Genomic DNA, 27,334 nt, shown 5'->3' with positions numbered 1-27,334 from the left:
ATAATTAAATCTAAAATATGTTTTCAAAAGTTAAAACTAATAACATTATTTTATAACCCAAAAATTATATATATATATATATATATATATATATATATATATATATATATATATATATATATATATATATAGGTATAATACTTATTTTGGTTGGGAATATTCGTCCTAATTTTTTTAGTGTTCAATGTTGTCCTAAAGAATGTAATTTATGTTCAATTTAGTCATTTTTTGCAAACGACGTTTAAATCGTTAACAACCATGGAAATATTCGAAATGGTCCTAATTTTTTTTAGTGTTCAATGTTGTCCTAAAGAACGTAATTTATGTTCAATTTAGTCCTTTTTTGCAAACGGCGTTTAAATCGTTAACGGCCAGATGTTCAGATGTTCAATAAATGACACATCACCCTTGACACATCATCATCATCTCCTACCTCCAGAAGCCATAATTTCCCCTACATAGAAACGCTAGCCACCACTTAACCCTAACTGCCGCCGTCACGGTCACGGCCAACCACCATCTTTGCACCTCCATCATCTTCTCCACCACCTAAGCCCTAATTATTGAAAATATATTTCTGATTAGGGTCTCAGCTCGACAGACCACCATCTTCGCGCATCATCTTCCTCGCACTTCCAAAACTTTAGGCTGCCACCACCACTGCGCAGCAAAGCCCATTTTAGGTCGTCGTCGCTGTAACAATCGTGCCACTCAACGCGAGAACCTGCAACCACCACATCTCCATCTGCGACGCCATCCAACCTGCAGCAAATCACGAGTCTTCCTCCTCTAGCATCAACCTAAATCGCGATTTTCGTACAACATTCATATCCAACAGCGGAATCTCCATGGCCACCACTACTACTACCACTCTCCCTTCTTCAACGCGTCGCCGTGGCACACACCTCCATCATCCTTGCCAACCCCAAACCTGCAAACCACAAGAACCAGAAATTCGTCGCGGCACACACCTCCATCACCTCCACTGTTTGGTAGCCTCACCCCTTCAGCCGTTCGGTTCCCTTCTTCTTCTCCTTCACTGCTCGGCCATTCAACTCACAACGCCACAAAGGACTCCACATAAGTCAATACATGACATTTCACTCTGTAATTGCACATATGGACATCTGGCCATTAACGATTTAAACGGCGTTTGCAAAAAAGACCAAATTGAACACAAACTACATTCTTTAGACTACATTAAACAGCAAAAAAAAATTGGGACCATTTCGAATATTTTCAACCAAAATTGGGACAAAAATAGGTATTATATCATATATATATATATATATATATATATATATATATATATTATGTTTAAAAATTATAATTATTTTAACGTATACACTATATTAAAAAATATAATTAAAAAGTTCAGTACAACGCAACGGATCTAGACTAGGAACATCTGAACTCAAAATAAATAAAAAAAATGGGAAATTTAGTCCACAATCCTGGGCCATTGACTTTGTACTTAGCACATGATTTTTATACAATAGATAAAATATTTAATAAAAGAAATAAAATTGCCAAAAATAGTCATTTATTTCAATTGCTGGTTGGTCTGTTGTCGTTATCGCCAAAACCAATCGCTTAACTTAATTAGAATAAGAATAAAGTCAATTGTCTATTATTCTAAATAAAGAAATCATATAACCAAACCAAAACGAGTTAAATTCAATTTGTAAAAAAGCTCTCATTTTTTTATTAGTTTACAATCAATTCATTTTTTCTTTGCTTAAAAGCCTTTTTTTAATTTAAAAAGTATATATTAATACTTACCGACGGTTTGATTAAAAATTCGTTAAAAATTTATTTAAAATAAAAAATAAAAAATATTTAACCACGATTTTGCTTAGTAAATTATTGAAACATTATTTAAAAAAGGGCAAAACTTAATTGTGATTTTCTATCAAAATCGTAAAAAATTGATGAAGAGTTTTTTGAGAAAGTCCTTCTATATTACATTATTTTTTTTTAATTTTACTAGTGACATACAATTTATCATTTTAATTTTTTTAATTCACTTTAAACAAAATAAAGTATAATTAATGACATTTAAAATAGTAAGATTAAGTTAAAAAGATAAATAAAAAGAGTTATGAATTTTTTATTTTTTTTAAACTTTATTTCAGAGGTAAGCCCCAAATCATGTTTGAAGCACAAACTTGTAACCGAAGAAAGTGATGAAACAAAACTATTCTTTAATGTAACATAGACATTACATCAGCATATGCATTTATAATGTTTTGATGTACCCTTCTAATAATTCTCTCAATTTAACAAAAATATTAATCAAAGATTGCTCATTTAATAATTTTAAACGGATGTTTTAGTTAAACATTCACCTATATCATTGAATATCATATTTAAAGAACTGTACTCTAAAGTCCATTGGTTTTAAGACATTTAATAATCTGTGACTCATCGAATCCAACGTTAGACTACTCACTGTATTATTGTACAATCCAAGAAACAGATGGTTTATACAAGACAGCTACTTCAAAATATGTTACAATAAACATGTTTTTAATGAGAAGAACATTTACAAGTAGGTCAATATCATAAATTATGGTAATTATTTTTAGAATTAATAAGTTTTCATCCTCAAATTATTATAAAAACTTACATTTTATCTTTAAACGAAATTATAAAATATCTTTTTCTTTACACTTGATGAAAGTCGAGTATATACACGGAGGATTGTGTTTGTCTACTATCAAATGATACTTAACATTTTTTTTATAATATTTTAACATATTATGTGATTGATCCAAAATTACTGCACAATTAATAATAATAATCATAAATATTAATATAGACCAATCACAGAATGACACGTAAATAGTGTTAAAATGTTATTAAAAAATGTTGTGAAAGTATTATTATTCTTTAAATATTGATAGAGTGATGTAGATTGCGAGAGAATTTTTGGTATTAAAATATTGACATTTTTTAAGAAGTGGAATAAAAGTATAACCTTTTCAGGTTTATAAAAAGGATTCGTATAGGAGTGTTGTAAAATGGAATTTCCTTACCTTTAAATGTCAACTTATTAAAAAAGTTATATAATAATTGACTATAAATATACTTTTAAAAGAAGTTGGATAATAACTATACATATTTTTATGATTCTATAATTTCTTTCAGAAAGTTTATTCTTGGTATATTTTCATTTTTAAGCAAGTAATTTGAATTTCTTGTAACAAATGACTTCCAAGAATCGATAAAAAAACCAAAAAACTTAAATATCTCTGAAATTAGTTATACGAAGGGTTGTAAAATTAAAAGAAAAAAAAACCCAGAAATTGTTGTGTACTCCTTGGTTAACAGTGATTGTGCAGAATGTGTTCAATAATGGAGAGAACATGTTGGCTAGGGCAAGGAGAGTTTGCCTAGTCCACAGCCTCATCATTCTTATCAGTTTCAAATTGTTTGTCTGCATAATTCAGTTTCTGCATAATATTAATATTCGTTTTGGATTTGAAGTTTGAATTGCCCTTAGGAAAGAACCAAAGAAAAAGTTGAGAAAAAAGGTTAAGGCTGGCCCAATCTCTTTATTAAATTACCAATATTCCCGCAGATGGGTAACACCTTCCTTCAACTTTCATCAACACATAAAGTCTAACATCTATTGCTACCAAGTCTGCATTGCATTATTATCTGTCAAAAATTCAAATTCAAATTCATCAACAGATTTCATTGTTATTGTTTTTGTAGAATGAATTCTCATCTCAAAACTCTCATCATTGGTCACCATCACACTCACTTTGAGTTAAATTATATGTATCATCATAATCATGATCCTTTAGAATCTCAATCTAACTACTCTTTAGCATGAAAAGGGAAAGAAGAAAACAGTGAGGTTACTCTAGAAAAAGAGTAGAGTTTATGGGGTCGCATTACTAATTTATTGTTTTACAAAGTGTGTCTATATGACACATGGATTATAATTGGTTAATCATAACACATCGATTTGATTCATGAGTCCCTACCATGGATCTGTAGTCTCTGTTTCAGTTACCAGCTATCTGCTACAATGAACTTTTCAAAAGCTAATTAGATGGGATAGGATAAGTTAGCTTTGTGGCTTACTGCTTCTAAGCAAACAAAAAGACTCAAGAAATTTCAAGGTTTCTAAATTCAAATACGTACCTTTTCTCAGCTAGCTTCGTGCACAACCAACCTGAAAATGTTGTTTTAACAATTTTTTACGTAAGTGTGATCGATCCGTTTCAAATATTTGTAAAGAGTTAATAAAATAATGATAAATATAATATAATATATAATATGATATGATTATGTTATTTTACTTATGGATTTGCTTGCATTTGCATTGAGTGCAAGTTGTAGCTAGCTAATATTATGGTGAGAGAAACATATGGTTTGTGAGGAATATGGTTATTCCCCTTTGTTAGGGAAAAGTTGAAAATGTAGATGAAAAAGAAAAAGAAAAGTTAACATGGCTTCTTTATAAACGAGGAAAGTCACAAGAAGCATGCATTCTATTAACCTTTTTGTTGCTTCTCCTTTCCCCTCTTAAATAACAAGTAAAATTGTTGTTCGTATGAATTTGCCATGGCACTTTACAGAGTGATTTGTAGATGCAGTTTCACAGAAAGAATCCTTACGTTTACCATAAGCAAGTTTGAATGTTGGATTCATAATGAGGAAGGGAGAACATGCTCCCAACAGGACCAGAGTTTTTGGGGTCCATGGCCCAAAACAACATGCCCTTACACTTGTACCTCAACCAGAGAAAGTAATGATGCCCCTTATGCGCTGTTTCATATTGTTTGTGACAGAATCCACCATTCCCTTTTTTCACTTCTCTTTTACCTCTTCACACTTTCAACAATAATTCAACCATAACCTAACACACAAAACACCTATGTCAATTTACTTCTCTTTTTCACTTCAAACCAAATCAAATTTCAACTTTATGAAATTGGTTGTCACCTTTATGTAAAAAAAAAAAAATTTAAATTTTTTTTTACAAATCTCATTTGTTAAAAATGAAGTTTGTTCTCAATACATTCATGTGAGGAGGGTCACCGACATTTGAGACTAATAATATAAAGGATTAACCTACTCTCTACCCAAAACCTTAAAATAATGGATTAATAAATCTTTCATCTTTGTATAATGTTCTACTTTCTCATTTCTATCTAGTATGAGACTTAGACTCATACTTATATTTGTGATGATGATTTTAATATATAATTATCTGTTGGTCTAGTCTAGAAGCGGTGGTCAATCGATCGAAAAACAACTTTGCTTTGGATTTAAGAAATTTTCATTCTTTTTGGAGGAACAATTATACAATACAAAATAAGTTTTCTAAAAAAATAATTGAAACATAAACTTATCTCACAACCGTTTTTAATTCAAAACCTTAAAACAATAAATTTATAAATTTTCACAATTTTTATAAAATATTTAACTTTGTTATTTTTATTTATATTTAACGTGCACTTGTACTCCAACAGAGTACTTTATGTTTGGTTTGATAAAACTTCCGAAAAGTGTAACATGAGGGGATAGAAACTGGATGATCAGTTATGCTTTAATACTTCATGTGCTTGTGTTGATTGAAGTGCTCTTCTTTCCCAACCGAAACCACATGATGCTTTGTATTGTTCTGATGTAACGATTAGATCATAATGCTGATTAAGTTATTGGTACATAACTCCTTCATGCATCTATGGCTTCTTAAATATTTCTCATTGATGATGAGTTTATGTTGGGATGAGTTCAAAATCCAGATTTATTTTGTGGGACCAACATTCACTGTTGCATATTCATGCCACCTCTGTTCACTTTGCTGGTTTATTGCAAGAAACAGATATGGAGTTTTTGGTAGCAGAAAGAAAGAAAAAACAATGACATATTTATCCCAGCATACTTTTTCTCCCATGCTTTCCTAAGAAAACTTCTATTTAACGACTTTTTTTTTTTTCTTTTCTTAGTTTTTTCTTTTTACTGTATTAGATTAAATATGTTTTTAGTCCCTAAACTATTGGCCATTTCTAATGAGTTTCTAATGAGTTTTTTCTTAGATTAAATATGTTTTCGTCCCTCTTTCAAAGTAAGGTACAATTTGTTACTCATTCTTTTCGAAACGTTCGTTTTAGTCCTCAAAAACTAAACAATGTTTAAAAATTTGGTCCTCATTTAGCAACAAATGAGGACTAAAACTAAAATTCCGAAGACTAAAACGAACGTTTTGAAAAGAATGAGGACCAAATTGTACCTTACTTTAAAAGAGGGACAAAAACCAGAAACGACCAATAGTTTAGGGACTAAAAACATATTTAACCCTACTGTATTTTATAAAATATACTATTTTAGGTTATGTTGTTTTTTTAATATATTTTAAAACGTCAATATTTTTAAAATGTAACAGACAATATATATTAAAAAAAACTCATTAGAAAATTCAAATCTGTATTTAACAAAGTAAAAAATATTGTTTTTTTTTATTGAGTTATGTCTTTTATTTTTATATGGGAAGTGATAACCAATGTTGTAATAGTACTGATTAAAGAATTAAAAAAATTTATGGGGTATTTGGAAGAGTCCACAGATATTTAATAAATGGAATTAACGACACATTGGAGCTAAAACTTAATTAACATATAAGAGTTGACAAAGGAAACTTCCCAAAAAAAAAAAAAAAATAGTAAAATCCACTGCTGTCATCTCACGTTATTTCTCTGCTAAATATAAGGGTATAATGATTAACTACACATGATAAAACTGACTGATTTTTCAAATAAAGATATTCTTATAAGAAAGAATTAGTGAATTATCCTTTTTTTTATAAGGCTCAGTGATTATTGTTGAAACATAGTTGATATAATTAATTATATCACATTTTGTTCAATTTATATCTTTTTCAAAGTTATTCCTATCCTAACTAACACTAATGGGGGCATATTTTATTTTTTGAAATACTTATATTGATGTTAATTCTTGTAATCTCTTTCTTCATTAATAGATATTAAATTCAAAAAGCGGATCTTAATTAAATAAGTAATGCAAAGATTAATTTTAAATTAAGTTTTACAAAGTTATTGAAGTTAATTTCTAATGTGATTCTTGCAAAAATGAATGGAATGGAATGGAATGAAGGATGACTGAGTATGAGAATAAGTATGTAAGAAAAATATTAACAAGAGGAATTCATTTAAGTGTACTCTATTAATTTTTTAAAATAATATATATTTTAAATAAAGTAAAATAGAAAACAAAAAAACAGGTGAGAAAGGAACCAAAGGAGATTTCTCTCTTTTTTTTATTTTGACCAATATTTTAACAACTTATTATTTTAACCATAGATTATGTGTCATATTTGAAACGAATCCATCACGTTAATTATTATTAAAAAATTATTAAAAAAATTGTTAAAATTTTTTTTTTTATTAAGCTGATTCATTCTCATTTATGTCACTTTGATGTTTTCCATCTTTATCACTCATACCTGATGAGGCTAATAAATTGTTCATAACGTGTTTTATTTAATTGGAGTTATTTATTAATAATCATCAAACCCAAGACATGAACAATAAATAAACAGAAAAATAAAATAAAAAACCGGTGTTGAATTGAAACACACATGGTGAACTTTTTTTCTCTCATCTTTTTCTTTTCTTTTTAAATTGCAGTTTCAGCTGCTGGCAACTCAGATTAAAAAAGCACAGCACCAAGGTTTCTCTTTCCTCTCATTAGACGCACAATATTCTAAGAAGAGAGAGACATTGTGCCATGTTAAATGCAAAGTCTTCTTCCTCTGAATTTCCCCTTTCACAAACCCAAGACACATGAAAATGCAACCATAACCTCCATTTTTTCTCCGACCTCAGTTTCTCCAAAAACTTCAGATCTTTCTGTGAGAACTGAAAATCCCACATTGATCTTCGCTAGTTGAAACGTGAAAATGAGAGACTTTGTTACTTGCTTCAGCGAGAACGCTGTAGGCGTGTCTCATTCTTCAATCTCGTGTTCTTCTTATTCGAACAACGCATGCATCTCTCCCTCCAACGTTGCACCCTCCACCCAGAACTCTGTTTCCAGCGTCTACAAGCTTGTTCTCTCCACGTTAAAGCAAATTCTGGTCACAGTCTCATGGTGTAGGAGCCACTCCAACCAAGGACTCGCCATAACCTTCAACCACGAGGACCCTCCACCCTTTAGACTCAACACCACCAATTCACGTTTTTTCAGGAAGAAAAAGGGCACCAAAATCCTCGAACCCTTTTCTTCTGACTCGTCCAAGGTCGAAATTTTGTGGGATCTTTCAAACGCCAGGTACGAATCCGGCCCCGAACCCGTTCAAGGCTTTCACCTTGTGATCATCATTGACTCGGAAATTGGCCTGGTTCTCGGTGACACCGCTGAAGAAACAGTTCTTTCCAAGAAGCTCAATTTCAGAAGCAACAACATAAACACGGGTTTGGCTAAGGTTTCTCTTTTGTCACGAACAGAGCATTGTTCTGGGAGCACCCTTTACTCGACCAAGGCTCAGTTCTGCGACACCGGCACGTGCCACGATGTTATGATCAGATGCAGTATGGAGAAGGAGAATGAAGGGTTGTTCAAGTCACCGGTTTTGTGCGTGTGCATAGATAAGAAGACCGTGATTCGTGTGAAGAGGCTGCAGTGGAATTTCAGGGGGAATCAAACGATTTTCGTTGATGGGTTGCTGGTTGATTTGCTTTGGGATGTTCATGACTGGTTCTTCACCCCTTCTTCTTCTTCATCTTCTTCTGGGTATGCAGTGTTCATGTTCAGGACTAGGAGTGGCATGGATAGCAGGTTGTGGTTGGAGGAAAAGAATGCACAGAAAGATAAAGACAGGGTTGAATTCTCCTTGTTGATCTATGCATGTAAGACTACATAAAGGAACTCAAATTGTTCTTCTCATTCGCTTTTTCTTAACTTCTTTTTTCGTCTCTTTAGTTTTTCCTTGCCTTAACTCTTCTTTTCTTTCCTTTCCTCTCGTAAGGAAACATACCCTTTTTTTCTAAGAGAAACACAATAATTTTCAGCATCAGAAGTTTTAGTTATACAAGAAAAAATTGTATTTTTCTCCCTAGTTTAGTTTGGTGTCGAAACTGTCAAACTCTGGCAAACCATCTTTGATATATCTGTCATGTAATTTAGAATCCATAACCTTTGAACTCGAAATTTCCATCGGAATCATCCAATCCCCAAGACTAGGTCCACTCTATCAAATTAACAACTACAACTTATTATCTTATCAGTCATTGTAATTTGTAAAATGCTGTCGTTTTTCTGACCCGTTTGGAGCTGATTGTGTTATAATGTTGAATTGGTCTTCAACTGAACATGAGCATGAAGCAGTAGGAAAAAGGTCCAAGTTTTATTCTTTTCTGGTTTATGACTTGGACACAGACGAAATTCAGCTAAAAGGGTAATAATGGAAGAGTTTGATTGTCATGGTTAAATTGGCAAGCCTTTTATGGGAAACAAAGTTAAAAGAGTATTGTGAGTGGAAATGGAATGAAGCATATCTTGACCAGTCTTCTCTCCTTGGTCTTTACGATTCTGTTCCTCACTGTAATGTTTGGTTGAAAGATGAAAACTTGATTTTGATGATAACCGTTGAAGTATAATAAATAAAGGGGAAGATAGATGTTACACGACAGGGTACGATGTGGATCTTTCTTAGCATTTGGTTGCGATAGCACTTTATTTAAAACCTTAAAAGTGTAAGTGAAGTGTTTGCAAAGGATTTAAGCATGGATTAGTTCCGCGATAATGATACTTTCAAAATATTTTTTTTTACAATATGTACATATTATTTCGTGGGTGGTCCAAAATTATTATACAATCAATAATAATAATCACAAATATCAATATGAATCAATCAATAATACATAAATGATGTTAAAATATTGTAAAAAATTATTGTCAAATTATCATTATCTTGAAAGGAAAAAGAAGGTTTGGTTTGGTCGGGTCACTTTCATTCGAAAATGATTCAAAGGGAGGAAGCTACAAGATTTTAAATGTTGGGTTTGTCTTTACTGAGGTGGTGGAACCTTTGATTTTGCATCATGGTCTATTCCTCTGTCCTGAGATGCCTTGGCATGTGTTTATGGCTCTTGGTCCCTCCAAAGTTCCACTTCACTCTCTCAACCCAATCATCCTCATCACCTACTTTCTCTATGCATGCGTTATAAAAGAGATGCAAAGTGGGTGACAAATGATACAGTTCATTTGGATAAAACCAGTTTCAAATGAAACATTTATACTTTTATATGAAATTCCAATTTGAAGATTGAATATAATTTTAGTTTTTATATTTTTATGCAAAATTAAAATTTATTTTTTTCTCAAATTTTGATAGAGTTTAGTCTTCCAAACGTTAAAAATAAATAAACATGATTCTTCTAGCATGACATAGGTCATTTGAATTATTTATATCGTTAAATTAAAAAATATTAACTAGAAACATAGTTTAACATCTAATCAATTTAATATCATTAAATTAAAAAAATTATATTCATTTATTTTTAAAATTACAAATATAAGGTTAACTTCATATAATTCATAAAGGAAAATTTTATGTAAATCTTTCCTTTTATGAGTGATGAGTTTTGTTTGTTATATACCTTAGACTTTTCATATTAAAGTTTAAAAATTACAAATATAAGGTTAACTACGTATAATTTATAAAGGAAAATTTTATGTAAATCTTTCCTTTTATGTATGATGAGTTTTGTTTGTTATATACCTTAGACTTTTCATATTTTTCATATTTGAAGTATTATCGGTAAACTATATGTATTTTTATGGCTTTGTTTGTTTTTTAGAAAGTATAAATATGTGTTTGTGAAATTTAAACGGCTTTAATTTTTAAATAACTGTGACACTTGTAAATGAGATAACTAGTTAAATAAAAAAATGATTTTTAGTAATTTCTTTAAGAAAACCAAAGGAAATGATAAATATGTAACAAAAATGAATGAAAAAATGGGTTTGGAAAAGGTAAACAAGTGATATATATACCAAGATTTTTTATAATACATTTTGTTAGACCCATAAAAACCCCAACTTAGTGGAGTACATGTGTAAGCGAAAGGGATGTCTGAAATTCAGAAAGTAGAAGATAGGTGTGTGATGAAGTTTGGATGAACGGTTTTAACGGTAGGAGTAAAACTGAAACTTTCAAATTTTCGTGCCACTTCTCTGCATGCACCATTCATCTTCAACCTTCTGAATCTCCTCCTTCTCTCTACCATCTCCACCTTCTCTCTAAGAAAATCTCATCTTTTCTTCTTCCGATCACCTCTCAGGCACCGTTTGAACTCTCCCGGCGTTAAGGGCTTTCGTTTAAACCGATCGAGTTGTGGCTCTAAGCCAGTGAGTTACTTTCTCCTTAGCACGTTCGTTTCTTTTCGCATGAAAACCCAGATTTCTGGTTGCTTGAGCGGATCATCTTATTCTGAGTATTTCTGGTCTTCTGTTTGGTTCAGTTTCTTAAAGCGTGATTGTCAAACGTTAAGATCTTTGGTAGTGGTGAGCTATATTCTGCATCTGTGAGCGTTCGGTTACGTTTAGAGGTAAGGGAAGCTTATATAATTTGATTAAGATTCTGTTTTGAATGGTTGTATGTTTGTATGATACTTTGTTTGATTATTTGATGAATATGAAGTATTCGTGTTACTGCATGTTTGGATGTGTGGATGAATGATTGATAAATGGTGTGAACTGAGTTCAAATAGGTTTTGATATTCAAACTGCAGTATTATGAGTAAATGCTGTAAGTATGGTCGAGCGTCATTCGTGATCGTTCGATTCTTCATGGAAGTGTATGGTTTTAATTGATTTCTCATGTTTTAGGGATATTGTCTGAGAGTCATTCTGTAATACTCTGTAGAATTATGTAAACTGTAACCGAGAGTCAGTATTGGTCGTTCAGTTTTCCTTTCAGCGTCCATCTAAACTAAATTCTTCTTCTGGAGAGAATTTCGTTCATGAAGATCATTTTATAACATTAGATATATGTAAATGAGCGTTCGGCCTAGGTGTAGTTCTCCTTTAGGTTTCCTAAACAGTTTAGTTAATGTATTCTATACTACTTAAAATCGTAGATGATATCGTTATTTTTCATTAAAAATAAGGGTGGCGCAATTGTGTGTATATATATATATATATATATATATATATATATATATATATATATAAATTCATTCATTTTATTTAAAGTTTAGTAGTGCTTGGTCTTGGACCAAGCGTTCGGTCTCAATAACGCTCGTTCTTGATAAGTGTTTGGTCTTAAACCAGCGCTTGTTCAATAGTGTTCGGTTTCTACAGGGCTCGGTCTTAAACCAAGCGTTCGGTCTCGTTTCAGTAATCTATTATTACCGTTTTTAAAATAAGAGTCTTCAGTCAAACTCAATAGCGTTCGTTTCTTCATAATATCTCATCAGTTATTAGTATTTAGTGTCAAACAGTTTTGGTCTTTAAAAGGTGTTCGGCCTAGAGTCTTAGTACTCGGCCTAGGCTTCGTGGCGTCCGGTTTGAACTCTTAAGGGTTTGTTCATTGAAGTGGATAAATTCGTAAATAACGCTCGGTCATGTTAGTTTTTAAGAAGTGTTATTCCATTCGGACTTGTGCTATGATGAGAAAGTGTGATCTTATTTCAGTTGAATATATTGATGATGAAGTATAAGAGAATTTGAAATGTGATGCGAATGAAATAGTTTGGTTATGAAAGAGTATTCCACGGAGGAATATCTCAGAAAGTAGTTATTGATTGGTAAAGTATGAATGTGGGCAAAGCTTAGCGGGCGTTTATCCTGATATTCCGTGATTACTCATTCTCACGTAGAGAGGAGTAAGTCATGTGTGGGAATGGCAGGAGGTCCTAGTCCATAAGGTTAACTTGGACGGAACAGATTAACCTCGGGTGGCAGCTGTTGAGGGTATCCCAGTTACTACATCACCCGGGTGTACAAACGTCGTAGCTACACAGGATTCATGCAGTCCGGACAGTCAGAGTCAAGTGGTCGGTCTTTGCATGCCATGATGTATGAATTATGATTTGGTTGTTGTTTAATTTAATCACGAAAATTGTATGTTTTATTGAATTAATTAAATTACATAAGCTTACCCTATTTATCATTTTGTTTGTGTTGTACGTTCGGTTGTTGTCCTGTTGCAATGATCATTCGTGTGGATGTGAGCAGAAGGAAAAGAGTTGCTGGAAGAAGCACTGGAATAGGTGGAAGTGAAGGCCGAACCTTAGTAACGTTCGGTTAGTTGTTGACCTCTTCTTTTGTAGGATCGTTCGTTATAAGTTTATTTTGTAAACCGTTCGGTCTAGTTATAGCCATTGTACAGTTTTAAATTATGTAGGATTTTGTAAGGCCGTTCGGCCATAACTGTGTTTCCGATCTTTTGTAAGACTAATCTGTCATATTATTAATATGTGATTATTCTCATATATGGTTTATACTGTATTTTTGGGATGTTACACATTTAACAATATAACTTTGGAATTTTGTATCATAAGTTGGAAGACCACACCGACTAGAGATAAGGCCAATTCATAATTTAGAAATTGGTGCAAATCTCATCCTATAAGTTGGTTTTATGGGATTGAGTTAGGCTTAACCTCTACTTCTATCATGATATTAGAGTCATGATTAGAACCTATCCTAGTGATATTTATTATTTGTTGGACATATTGTTCCACCCGCTGCTACCCACCCATTAAAAATGTTTAATTCTACGTTGGAGATGTATGTACTTGACTTAGACTCACATCTATCAATATAAATTTTGTTGTGGTTTGAAGATATAACCTGCATCTCACTTTAACTGGTGAGATTGTGTACTGAAATTTATTGGAATGGAAGGGTTTGATTTCCTTTCTGGGTAGTATTCTGGCTTTTCCTTTGAACTTTGTTGAAAATAAAGTGCAAAGATGCGTTCAGTATTACTACTATTCAGTAACAGTGTCAGTCATCTTTCGAATTTATTTCCCTTTCTTTTTTCATTTACATGACAGAGTACGTTTCAATTATGCTTTCCATGTTACTTTGCTGTTTGGTGGATGTTACTTTCGCACTTCCTTCTTCTTCCTTCCCCATTTCTATTACACTTTATTCTTTTCTCCTATTAATTTATGTCCTTAAGCCTAACCTTCTCAATTAACATACTAACTCTAATCTATTCAAATTGTTTAATAGTTCCATAATATTATCTTAATACTGAGTTTATGTCCAACTAAACCAATTTATAAAGTGACTTATACTTTTCATTTATATATTATAATTTTATTTTATCTTTAATTGATACAAAATCTTTTAATAATTAAAATGAAATTAGTCAATAAAAAAAAGTGTTTAAAATAATTGTGGATTTGTACAAAATTACTTAATCAATATTTTTGTTCTAATATTTCTTATTAATTTGATGTGATCCTTTATGTTTTTTTTTCTTGAATTCAGTTCTCATTTATTTAAAATAATTTAGTGTCGTGTCTAATGTTAAATTAATGTTAACAATGTTAATCCTAATTTAAGGAAATGAACCACATTAAATCATTATAAATAAAATAGAAATTGAATTGAAGGCAAAACAAATTAGGAAATCATATTGAATCAATTTATCGAATATTATAACCAAACTACTAGCTAAACTAAAAATAAATATTAGAAAAAGTGAAGAATGTTATAAAGTATAAAACTAGATGATATTCAAAGTAAAATAGTGCATGAAACTAAATTTAAACACTAAAAAACAAATCTTAATTATTCAAATATTATGACTTGAATTATTAGAATTGTGTTTAATTTTATTATGAAATATACGAGTTGAGTATTTATCGATGAATATAATTGTGTATTGACTGAATTTTTGTTAAAGATTAATATATGTTAATCACAAACTTATAAGATGAACTACATAAAATATTGAATATGAAACTAAATAAATAGGTTTAAAATAAATATATAATACATGTGAGGTTTTTTCAATGGAAGATAGAAAGACTTGACACTATTATGATAGATATTAATAAAATGTAAACAAATTTACACAAAAAATCAAAATATTATTTCAAGCAAAAACTTTAAAACAATACGTTTATGGTCATTTTGCTTAGTCAACTTATTCTTTTTATTAATAACTTTGAAAACCCAAATTCCAAGCCATAGATGCATCTATGAGAAGTATGATGATAGATGTATAAAAAGAAAATAATGGAAAAGTTTCTAGCATTGAAAATAATAGGCTGGAATGAGATAATTGATGATTAGCATTGAGAATGGGGTAGGTATAGGTGGTGCTGAAGGCCAACAAGTTGGAAGGTTTAACATTAAAAAATGAGACATTGAAGCTTCTTGAATCTCGCCACCATTGCCCCCACCTAGTGCTTCTTCTAATATTTGGACTCCAGATAACAAAAATCTGTTAATAATCTCTTTTCTTCAACTTCATTGGTGATATGTTTCATTGGCAATGACCATACACACTAAGATGCATTGACTTTCGTGCTCTTTGTGTTAATTTAGTATTGGGAATGGAACAATCTTAGATGTTAATATGAGCTAGGTGAAGTGTTAGGCTTAAACTACTTTTGAAACGTTGAAGTCCAAATTACTCCTACAGTGTTTCTACGCCCTTTTATGTTAGTGAGATGAAAATTACTCATTCGTAAGGATGACTTTTATCGTCTCGCTGTTGTTTTTTTCTGCACTTTTTATATATTCCATTTTACCATTGAAATAGAAACAGTGACAAAAAAAATGGATAACTGTTTTTGAGTGGTTTCTGCCAAACAAAATTCTTGACCACATGTATATTGTGGAGTATTTAATTTGTTTTTTTACAGCATAGATTGATTTTCAATCTATTAAATCCTAGCTTACACTTGCTTTTACAAAGATGGGGATGATTTTACAAGTTCAATTTTTCTTATTTATATGTTTAATACAGTAGAATATGTTCCTTTGTCCTAAATGTGTTCTTCTAACTTTTGTTCCTTGGGCGGGTATGCATAAGATACTTTATATTCAATTTTTTTAAGATTGAGAACGAAGAATAAGTGTGTAATTAATGAAGGATTTATCATACTTATAGTCTCTTAATAAGCTTTTATCTTAATTGGTCCAAATTAAGTGTCCAAACAACTACCTTAATACATTATTAGTGTTTAAGTGGGTGATCATCATCTTAGTTGTAGATTATATTGATAGGGATAAGATGGTAATATCCTGTATTCTTATATCATCAAGGAATTATTAATATCTTAAATAAAGTTTTTCATACTTCAAAATTATTAATATACTAAGTGTAAGAAATTGAATATCTAAATATAAAATCGACATTTGAATATTGAGCTTGTAGAACTCAAGTAATCAAGATGAAGTGTGTTACGAGTAGCTAAACTTAATGGTAATTTCTTCTGATCAAGTGTATATACCCAAAAGAAGTGCATCACTTTCATTTACTGTTACAAATAGTGTAGCATTAACTTGTACTGAATTTGATTACCCCATGTAAATTTACATGTGTGCTGCAAGAAGATTCTGCTAAGGATTTCAATGTATCTACAAGTAACAAAAGATTGGTGATCACTACAAAATTATGGTTGTCAAATCATGTTGCAATGCCACAAAATTAAATGCAAGAAATTATGCCATTCAAGTGAGACATTGCAAGCGAGACAATCAAGTGAAAGGATACAAATACGAATTATACAGAAGGTTGTGCACTGCTAGACATAAAAGCATTGTTCGTAACCACTGTTTCATGGTTATACGAGGTATAAAGACATCATTTATCACTGGAGTGTATAATGACCATGTTCAACGACAAACCATGTCATACATTTCCATATAAATATATGCTTGAAAAGTGTATACAATTAAAGACAGTGATATTGGATTGTAGGGCTAAACCTTGGACCACAAAAATGAAAGAAAAAGTAAAAAATTTAACCTGTAATAATCTAATTACGAAATTTGGACATCCAAATAATCACGAAGGGGCAAGTATATACATCAAAACAATACCTTTCTTTCACTCTTTGCTTGTATCCAAAAATAAGGTCTATCCAGTGATGCAAATTTTCTGAGAAAGTCTGGATCACGAGCTTCCCAATGCTTACTGATGAACTCTCGAGGGCTACCTTTGGCCCATGGAGGTAGGGCAGCATCCCCAGCCTGAAGAAACACCATAATAATTAAATTTACTATTCAACTCACCAGCATATTTGGCTCTTAGAATTTAAAAATAGAAAATGGATACATTTTCAACATGATGGCCTTCTTGCCGGACTGTTTTCTCTACAAATTCAAGAGTTGATTGATTCTCCAAGAACTGGGGAGTGTATAAAATTATAGAATCAATTCCTTCACATAAGAGGTGTTTCCCTTCCCAGCAACACCGGGCCAAGAATTCCTCATGCTATTGAAAAAGACAATCGGTAAGTCAAACTAGGCACCCTAATACTTTTTATTCTCCATACTAAATGAGGGCAGGTGGAGAAGATAGAATAGATCAATTCCAGAACTAGAATAATTAGATCCATACTGAAAACTTTGGGACCTCCGGATCATCCCAGCTCGTATCTAATAAAGCATGATTATGTTAATGTGCATCGTAAGGAAAAGAAACTAGCTTCTATCCTCAGGTTCATGGTCAAGTTTCTCAGTTTTTTATGATTTAATTCCTATAACATCTTAGTTCCAGATAAGTGTAAAAATTTGTTGTCTCCTTGGATGTTACAATTTGTTACGTACTGAGTACGTAAACTAGCCAAATACAACCTTTCACGCTCTCACACGTAATAGAACAATAAACGAATAACAATGGATGAATGGATCTCTTTTATTGATGGTAATATCTGAATAAACAAGGGTAAACAATAATTGGGAGCATAACCTCCTTCAATTACTTTGAGAGCATAACCTCCCTCACAAGATAATAATGTCGGTTACAAAACTCAATAATCAAAAGCATCTCTTTAACCCTAGACTCTAACTTTATTTATACTAATTATTTCCTGCCCATCTCTTGTTAAATATTTCTCTAGAATATATCTGCATTTAATATAAATATCCTTATATTTAATATTTAATATAAATATCCCTATATTTAATATAAATATCCCTATATTTAATATAAATATCTCTCCCTATATTATCCTAGCATATATCCTTAATTATAAATATCTTATATTGAATATTTCCCTAAATATATATTTATTTACTCTAATTAACTTATACTATATTTATTTACTCTAATTAACTTATACTAAATATTCTCTCTGCTCATATACTTTCCAACCCTTATTATTATCCCTACCTTATATCGTAACATTACACCCCGCTGCAAAACAACCTTGTCCTCAAGGTTGGAAACGGGGAACTTGATCTCATGGCTCCTCATCAATTCATGTCTGGAGGTTCGGGTGGTGGTAAAACCTTCTCTAATGTCTTCCATTCTTCGTCCAGCATTCTGGTTACCACTTCTCCTGAATCATAAGCCCTGAGGGAATGGTTTTCAATGTCTTTCAGTACTTCACGTCGCTTTCTTCCTTCTGCCAATGTACCAAACACTGCAAGCCCCCTGTTCTTTTTGTCGCCCCATCTCTTCACAGACTCCATTGTTCTCTCCAGGGTATTGATTCTTCCATCTGCCCTTCCTTCCAAAGCCTTCATTCTTCCTTCCAATACTAGACCGTTTGGTTCAGGTAGTTTTCTCACGTTCGGTTCTGGCTGTCTCCTCCCGTTCGGCTCGGTAAGTCCTCTCTCTGTAGGTTCCGTTCGTTCTTTCACGTTCGGATCCAGCAGTCTGCTATCGTTCGGTTCTGGCAGTTCGCTCACGTTCGGATCCGTTAGTCCACTATCATTCGATTCCAGCAGTCCCTTCCTGTTTGGAGCTTGGACTTCATGGCGTATTCCACTCAACTCTGCCTTCAACCTCCTTAGGGACAACTCCATGTTCTTTAGTCTCTGCCCCATGCTCTCCAGTTTCCCTTCAACTGCCTTCAACCATTTTCTAAACTGATCTTCACCCTCAGGAGTCTGGCAGTGCACTGGTTAATAAAGCCTGTGAATTGTTTTTGGGTTGGACAAAACAAGATTTCCACTCTCATAATCAGCAAGGACTCATGGAAAGACTAGATAGACATTGGGGAAGATCACTGTATCCACGTCCTGAAAAGGTGTTTAGATGCATAAATCACTGGATATTGCTTATTTCTTTCTCCCTTATGACACCTTTTAGAAAAGGATTTGATGTTATCTTGAAAGATGGGTACCCCGTTGCTTTCTTGTTTTAATGAGCCTTGTATCACGAAGAGTGGATATCAGATTCACCCAGACAGGATTTAAAATCTATACCGATGTTGCTTAGACAGAATATCATTCTTGTACGAGCAATAAATAATTGATAGACTGTACTTCTGTCAATTCCTGAATCATCTTGAGGGGAAGCAGAGGATAAACTCCTTTTAGGTTCACTAAGTAAACCAGCCACAAAAGAAGATCATCTTCCCCTATACAGACTAAGAATGATGGGAGGAAGCAGTATAAAATCGGCCAAATAGATTAGAGTTTTTGAGAACTAGCTGCCTACTTCCTCTTCAAATTGACAAGAGACTCTTTTCACCAGGAGCATCTTCTTCAACTCTACCATCTTTAATTGTCAATTACTTACATAAAATTACACCAACCATACCTGTCTCCAAGAATCAACCAAAAGCAACATATAGGAAGAGGAGGGGATCCATTTGCTTCTAAGATATCCACGTTTTAAGGGGAAGACGATGAACAAAGGAGGGATCACCCGTTAACTATTTTTTTTCAAATCTAGATTGAATACAAAATTCCTTATACGAATCAAAACTTTGTTGCCATTTAGACATCTGTCTCTTCAATAGATTATATGCCTTTAAACCTAGAGGTTCGAGCTTCTTCGCAGGAGCATCAAATCTCAATTCAACAGGGGAAAGATCATCAAATATCTCTTGGCCAACAGATTCAGTCTGCTCAGTGGACTTCTTCTCTGGGATATGAGAAATGAATGTATCATAATTTGCGTCACTATAAACAGACTTTTCACGTACATGGTCGGCTGCAGACAAGTTGAATGAAACTGGACGGTATAACAAAAAAGACTTTGGTTTCGAATATCCAGCCCAGGTTTCGTCTCTATCCTCAGCAAGGGAGACTGCATGATCATCAAGGTGTGTAGGCCCATAAGCTGAGACAGCAATCTCGCCAGCCACCTGCATAACTTCTTTGTATTTGAGGCTAAGCTCTGTTTCTACTGAAATTTCACCTTCTTCCAAGTTTGAGCACCCATTGCGATATTTATTAAGCACAAGAAGAACAGGAAAAGGAATAACTGGACCCACAATGTCATTATTGCCGTGCGGTGATGATTTCCTTGAAAAGAATGGAGGCAATTGAGGAAGTTCGGGAACAGCTAAAGATTCCAATGCCACCCTATTGTGATCCAGGTTTCCAATAACTTTATGGCATTCAGCACGACTCAAAAACGCCAACTGCAACAGTTCCATAGGTAAGTCAGCCCACATTCTTCTCCAAGCAACCTCATGTAAGCTTGCTGGTAGCTTGACATCATTAAAAACAGAAGTAACTTCAGGACAGGATCTTAGTTGACCAAATCCACAAGCATTTAATTTCTCACACAATAACTCATGCACTTCTGCGCTAAAAGGTTCTCTGTCATGAGCATCCTTAAAGTTTCTTTTTAGTTTTCTAACCAGGAATCGAGTGAGTCCACCACTTGCATATGAGTCAAGGTAATCCAATTTTAGGTAGTTATAATTTTTTGGAAATTTGTAATCCTCATCACTCATGGGATACAATAAGTGTCTATTTAAACACAATACTTGATCAGGGCAATCTTCTAAGTTTCTGGTTGGAGCCCAAGAGGCATGATATCTCTGCAATTCAAACTTTCCCGATGAAGTAAGCCTTATCAGTGTAAAACCCCCATTTTCATCAGGTTCAGTGAGTAATGCAGCAAGTTTATTCCTTAAAATGCCAAATCCCAAAACTATCTCTTTCTTTTGCTGCCAATCAGTCCACTCAGGAAGTGCATCCTTCGATAACTCTTTCCTTAAGAGACAACTTCCGCAGTGACACTCATGACCAGACAAATTAATCTCAAGTGGAAGCTCCCAAGCGCAAATGGCTGGGTTAATCGTTGAAGTAACAGACCCTTTGCGAAATGGTAATATAGACCCATAGCAGAAGATATTGAAATCACAATTCCAAACGGATCCCAACATAATACAAAACCCAGATTCAGAAGCCACCTTAAAATCATCCTCCTTCGAGTGGGACCTCAAATCTGACAACCTTAATACAGACATGAAGCTAGGCCCTTCAATCCCATGCACCCATTGCAAAATCGGCACCAAAGGCTTCCTCACATCACATAGAAGCAAAACACTAGTAGAAGCCACAGCAAAGTAAAAATTGTCCGGAGCAGCCCTTGACAACGCAAGAAACCGCTCATTCTCATCCGGAGCATACATTCGCAGTGTCTCGATATTCATCAAACAACTCACACTACACTCGTTCAGCCTCAAATCAACCAAGAAAACAGCATCCGAACGCGCAACAACCAAAATCCTGGGGTGCCAACTAAATTCACAACTCAGCCACACTTTACCCTCTGAAGAATCATTCCAGGGCACCTTCAACCTAGACCCCTTGAAACCAGCACCGGAGCCAAAACACTCCAAATCAAACAAAAACAAATGGCCACTCTCCAACAAAACCAAGCTCTCCTCCAATATATGAGGACTCCAACAAGCATGCGCCACAGGGCATGACTTAAACATTTTATCACCCAAACAGAGCACACTAGGTCTATCCAAAATTTGATTGTGCCTCACAGCGAACCAATGAACGGAATACAGAGTAGTAGCCAGAAAATACCCGATAACTCCATCAACCTCGTCATAATCAGTAACAGGGTTAACAGAAATGTTCAAGATACGGTGCGAGGAGCCAGTAGACGCATAAAAAATGTCGCCGTTAGTATCAAGCTGAGTATGGAAGCGAGAGTCCTCAAAGCGGAGCGTGAAAAATGCGAGCTTGTGGTCGTTGTCGCCGGTGGGAAATAAAATGAGGGCATAAGGGCGATGGGGGTAGGTGAGGAGGTGGAGGCGGTTGCAGAGGAAGGGGGAAGCGGCGTCGTTTTGTTGGGTGGAGAAGAGGGAGGCGATGGAAGAAGCGGTGGATGGGAGAATGGAAGGGTGGGAAGAGAAAAGGAATCGTGAAGGTAAGAGGTATGGAGTGTAGTGAAGAGAGGGTTGCAGAGAGGTGGAAGAGAAGATAAGGGAGAGCGAATTAGGGTTAGGGTTGAAGAGAAGAGGACCCAAAGGGAGAGAAGGGGAACCGGAGAGAAGAAGAGGAGCTACTGTAGAGGAACCCACAGGGAAGAATGATTTCCATTCTTCTGAGAGCTCCATTGCAATTGCACAATCCCTGTAACAGAATCATAAAAATAAGATTTTCAAAAAGAGTAAATTAATATTTTCGAAATTATTAATTCTAACTTGCATTAGGCTACATACAGAACCATTAAAAGTAAATTAATATTTTCAAAAAGAGTAAATTAATATTTTCGAAACATGTGTGTATTTTTTTATTTTAGCAACAATTTATTAAGTTATAAAAGTAAATAATTTGTATAACATTTTATAATTAAATAAGTTTTCATTAATAATTATTCAAAATTTAAAAAAGTATATATTAAGAGAATAAAATAATTAAATTTAGATTAGTGATTATTTGAAGGTAAAAATAAAAACATGACTATTTTAATTTAAGATAATAGTTAAAAAAAATTTATACAACAAAAAAAGCTCCCCAATATACAATATAAATTACGTTAGCAAAAAATTGTAATATTCTAATTTTTTTTTTAACAACTACTAATAAAATAAGACGTTATAAAATTGATAAACAAAATAGATTTGTCTCCGCTTAGCTATAGTATTAATAACATTATCTAAAATAAAATAACCATAATAATAATTATATTTATAAGCACTAAACTTAATCACTAGACAATCAAGAAGACATATGCAACATCATCATCCTCTACCCACAATACTTTAACACTTATCCCTCATATGCTTCCACCATAAAGTGATCATCATAAAAGAAACAAACAACACACCAAGAACAACAAAAGAGACAACAGGATAAGCTAGTGTTTAAAAGAAAACGTCATAAACAATTTAATACATCACATATTAGTTCAACATTAAAACATTCTATAACTTATATAAACATATAATCATTTGACCCTAGACTCAATTATCCGGATACAATGTTTTGACATAAACTTCAATAAAGGCTTGCACTCATAATAGTATTTATACTCTGCAGAGTTATAAAAAAAGATGATTCAACCTATTACTCACGAGGTTAATATTTCACTCATAAGACTCAAAAGTTTAGGTAAAGACCTCATGTCATTCTCTTTGTTACTACATTCATCTCTACATGAGTTGAATGATTGGTAAAATATCATGATACCTCATTTCATAAATTTGTCTCTCAAACATTCACAACAAGTGTCTCAAACACAGAACTTCTCATTGAGATTGTTCTCACATTACATATAATCCATACTCACAATCACATTTATATAATTCATAAAACATCAATAATTGTAAATTTAAATACACTTTAAATTAATCAGAAAAACATAGAAAAAATAAACAAGCTAGAAATAAAAGGCGTCTAGCACCAGTTATATAGTGAAATTACAAAAAAGTAATATAAATGATTAAGTTGACTAGAAAATAATGGGACATCTTATATGATAAGAAGAGAAAACTTTTAATAGAAAAACCTATTTTATAACCATTGATGATTTTACCAAACATCAATTCAAGGATATAGCAGAAAGAAAAAACATCCATAGAAAGAAAAGAAATCTACTTACAAGAGCTTTTCCCATATCCGTGTAGATTTGACAAAGACACTATACTTAAGAAAAAGTACTTCCATTTTGACATGTTAACTTTACACTTAATCTTACAGTTCTAGTTTATGATAAGAAATGAAAACAATATTCCAAAATTTATAGACAATATCACAGTACTATCCTGCAAATAAAAACAAGTAAAACATGTTGTATATCCAATGAGAAGAGTAATATGGACAGCCAATAGGAAACTTGAATTCCCAAGATAGTCTTGACATTTTAATAAGTTAGTCGAAATAAATCATCAAGATATTTATCCTTCCTAATATTTCATCATCCCACTTAGGTGCTAGAAAACAGGGCAGATAGCATGGCAAGTTCCTTTGGCTTGGGATTTTTAATTTTATTTGACAAGGACACACAGGTGAAGGGGGAGTGATCTAGATTAGGAATTATTGGCCAATTGGAGTAGTAATGATGATGACAAAAACAAATAAACACTTGGAAGTGGTTGCTTATTTTAAACTAAATAATATTGATATGACTACTATAGAAACAATATCTCTTCTATCAGTAAAAGCATTCAAAAACTTTACTGACCTTAATCAGAAGCTGATTTACTATGCTGTCGTGAACTCCAGTACCATCCCGAGTTGAACCCCTTGACTGCACATGACATGAAAAGAAACAGAGTGATTATAGTACCACACAAATCATCATATACAATACTCATGAACATGACTACTCAAGAAACTACATATAAAATGCATTGAGATTATTCTGAGATGTTTGCATTGAGAACAAGCCAGCCAGTTCCAGATCCAGATATATTCAAACTCCAAAAGATTTCCACACAAAATCAGCTGAATTATGGACTCTATTCTTGGCTTATCCTCAATAGAAAAGGTAAAAAAAGGTGAAGTTATTCAGAAAAGGCTCCCACGTGCTATACATCGCTTTCTAAACACAAAAGATTAGCTTTACTGCAAATTTCTATAACAGTTTCTTGTGTTTTTCAACTTTCTTCTCTTTTACTGCAAATTTTTTTCTGCTTTTTAAATTAAGTTTATCTTATGAAAACTGTTAACAAATAATTATTTTACTAAGGAAATATTATTTTTTTAGTTTGAAGCAAATACATCAAAAGCCTTGAAGTGGATGTAACTTCCAAGACATTATTCATAATCATTGTTAAAAGTTTGATGCTGTTGAGAATGTCTGAATTAGTATTCGAAGGGGCTTAGCTATTGAACTTAAACTATTAAGAGGAACTGGATCTCATTACATTGTAAATTTGCTGAAGACTCAGAGATTATTTTGAACCCAAAATTCAAGATCTGCATGAATTCTAGAAAAACCATAAATTCATCTATGAATGGTTCAATGTGTTAAGTACCTGTTGGCACAGCGCCACTAATCTCTGGCTTATAAATATTGGTTATAATTGCTCCTGGATGAAGAGAATTTGCTGTAATATCTACCCTATTTTCCTGACCAATATGCAACGAGTAATATTAGATATAGCATAGACAATAATGAGGAAAAATCAAAAAGCTTTGCTTACAAACAGAAAAACATTAAAAAAAACAGAAAATAACAGTGAGCAAAGTAAACAATGGTATGTTAGGATCAAAAATGGTCTTTGATTATCAGACCAACATTTCTGGTTATCATTAGAGCACTGTGCACAAGACAAATACAGCAAAAATTAGATCCAAGTAGTTACATAAATAGTTTGTCAGCTCATGATAACATGCTAGAATTCCTTTGAGCACTAATGAACATAGTAAGATATAAGAACAAAGTTGGTGCAATGCAAATTTCATATATGCAAGCATCCTAACAGTGCAAAACAGCAAAATTGGAAACCAGAAAGTTCAATTTAGACTTGGTTCTGCATTGGAAATCTCACATTGAATAGAAATAGAATTAATTTATAATATCCTTAAAAATAATATAATTTTCTGTTCAAAGTAAACCAATAAAATATAGGATAAGAAAACAGAAAAACATATATAAAAGAACAGTTTGATTGAAAAATAAAGCTATCAAAACATTTGTGAAAACCCAAAAATCAATATGAAAGTTCAGAATCTGTTCCTAAAAAGTTTAGAGAAATTAATTGAAGATAATAATGCCAAGCCAAACCTTAATGCCCATCAATAACATAATCAGCTACAAGATAGCATTATGGTAAAAACAATACTCCATATTAATCATTTTACAAAAAATATTTTATGTAATGTGGGGATACCACGGTCACTATAAGCTTCAAAAGTTTGCTTTCATTATCTGATACGACCAGAATAATCCACAACCTCTACTTAGCTACCCAATTTGATGTTTCATTTAGCATTCCCTTAACCAAATATAACAGTATCAACAGGAGAATTAATGCAAAACACTAATCTGTGCCTCTCTGTGTATAAATGAAGTGTGTATACACATTGCTATTAAGAAGACATCAAAGTTATTGGCAGAAGAAGTTGTTGCCTACCTCAGAGAGTAATTACGAAACAAAAACCCTTACTTCGAAAGGGGAACGAACACGCAGCTACACTTGCAGCATCAACCACATCTACCTCGGTTAGCTCCTACCTCCACGGGTCGAATCACTGCTTGACCGGAACAAAAACTGAGGAAACCGATTTCAATCGGTGAAAAATGAAGAAAAAGGTAAACAATCGGTCAAAAGGTGAGAAGATGAAGATACGAAGAAACCCTAGCAGTTGAGGGTGAAAGATGCTTACTGCTTGAACTGTGGCGAGAGCCTTTAATGATGGAGACGAGAGAAACCCTCTTGTGAGGGTACGCGAATGAGAAAATTTTTAAAGTGAGTGCAATGCAAGTGAACGGAAACGACAGTGAATGTTTCAGTGAACGGCGGATGATGGAGAGTGAAGAAGAGAGGAAGAGAGGAAGAATCATTCAAAATTAAAATATAATTATTTTATTTTAAAAATAACAGTTACTTAAAGAAAATAGAAAAAAATATATGTATACGAAAAGCAAATTTTCTACATATATAAATATAAAGTATAGATTTTGAAATTGTGATTTCAAACTTGATTTCTATTTTATTTTAAATTATGTGTGGAAACACGTTTTTCTCTCCTTTTTTTCTTTTAAATATGATTTATGTTTTTTTAACTTTTTTTGTTTAATTTCATTTTTTAATGTGTTAGTTGATTTTTAAAAATGGTTTTAACCGGCATTGGAAATTAAATTTGTGTTTTTGGTTTTTTTAATTAACTTATAATAGTTATAACTGTAAATAAAGGTAGTATGTTTTATTCTTTTTTTTTCAAGGTTTAATTATGTTTTGAATATGATAAATTTGAAAAATTTTAAATTGAGTTTCTATTA

General features: G+C 32.7%; 2 protein-coding genes across 6 annotated transcripts; one reads left to right on the top strand and one right to left on the bottom strand.

Moving 5' to 3' along the window:
• The first annotated feature begins 7,642 nt into the window (after window positions 1–7,642).
• Window positions 7,643–9,265, top strand: LOC124840794 (uncharacterized). The gene has a single exon (XM_047316915.2). The coding sequence runs from the start codon at window positions 7,940–7,942 to the stop codon at window positions 8,900–8,902; it is 963 nt and encodes a 320-aa protein (XP_047172871.1). The 5' UTR covers window positions 7,643–7,939; the 3' UTR covers window positions 8,903–9,265.
• Window positions 9,266–16,348: 7,083 nt separating this feature from the next.
• LOC124840795 (uncharacterized) lies at window positions 16,349–26,888 on the bottom strand. 5 transcript variants are annotated; one of them, XR_015784932.1, is made up of 7 exons: window positions 26,719–26,888; window positions 26,466–26,603; window positions 25,365–25,458; window positions 24,569–24,634; window positions 17,291–22,515; window positions 17,056–17,205; window positions 16,349–16,590 (listed from the first exon to the last, which is right to left on the bottom strand). XR_015784932.1 is itself a non-coding variant. In XM_088109210.1 (5 exons), exon 5 carries the CDS (start codon window positions 22,497–22,499, stop codon window positions 19,842–19,844), a length of 2,658 nt encoding a protein of 885 aa, XP_087965336.1. In that variant the 5' UTR covers window positions 22,500–22,515; window positions 24,569–24,634; window positions 25,365–25,458; window positions 26,466–26,603; window positions 26,719–26,888; the 3' UTR covers window positions 16,840–19,841. The 5 variants fall into 5 exon arrangements, 1 of the variants encoding a protein (XP_087965336.1); XR_015784933.1 differs by lacking the exon at window positions 16,349–16,590 and having other exon boundaries at window positions 16,840–17,205; window positions 17,291–17,449; window positions 18,350–22,515; XR_015784931.1 differs by lacking the exon at window positions 16,349–16,590 and having other exon boundaries at window positions 16,840–17,205.
• Between the last annotated feature and the right edge of the window lie 446 nt (window positions 26,889–27,334).

The sequence above is a fragment of the Vigna umbellata genome, chromosome 3 (genome assembly GCF_029865625.1).
Source record: "Vigna umbellata cultivar VRB3 chromosome 3, Vumbellata_1.0, whole genome shotgun sequence".
NCBI classification, from domain to species: domain Eukaryota; kingdom Viridiplantae; phylum Streptophyta; class Magnoliopsida; order Fabales; family Fabaceae; genus Vigna; species Vigna umbellata.
This window is presented reverse-complemented; position numbering and strand designations above follow the sequence as displayed.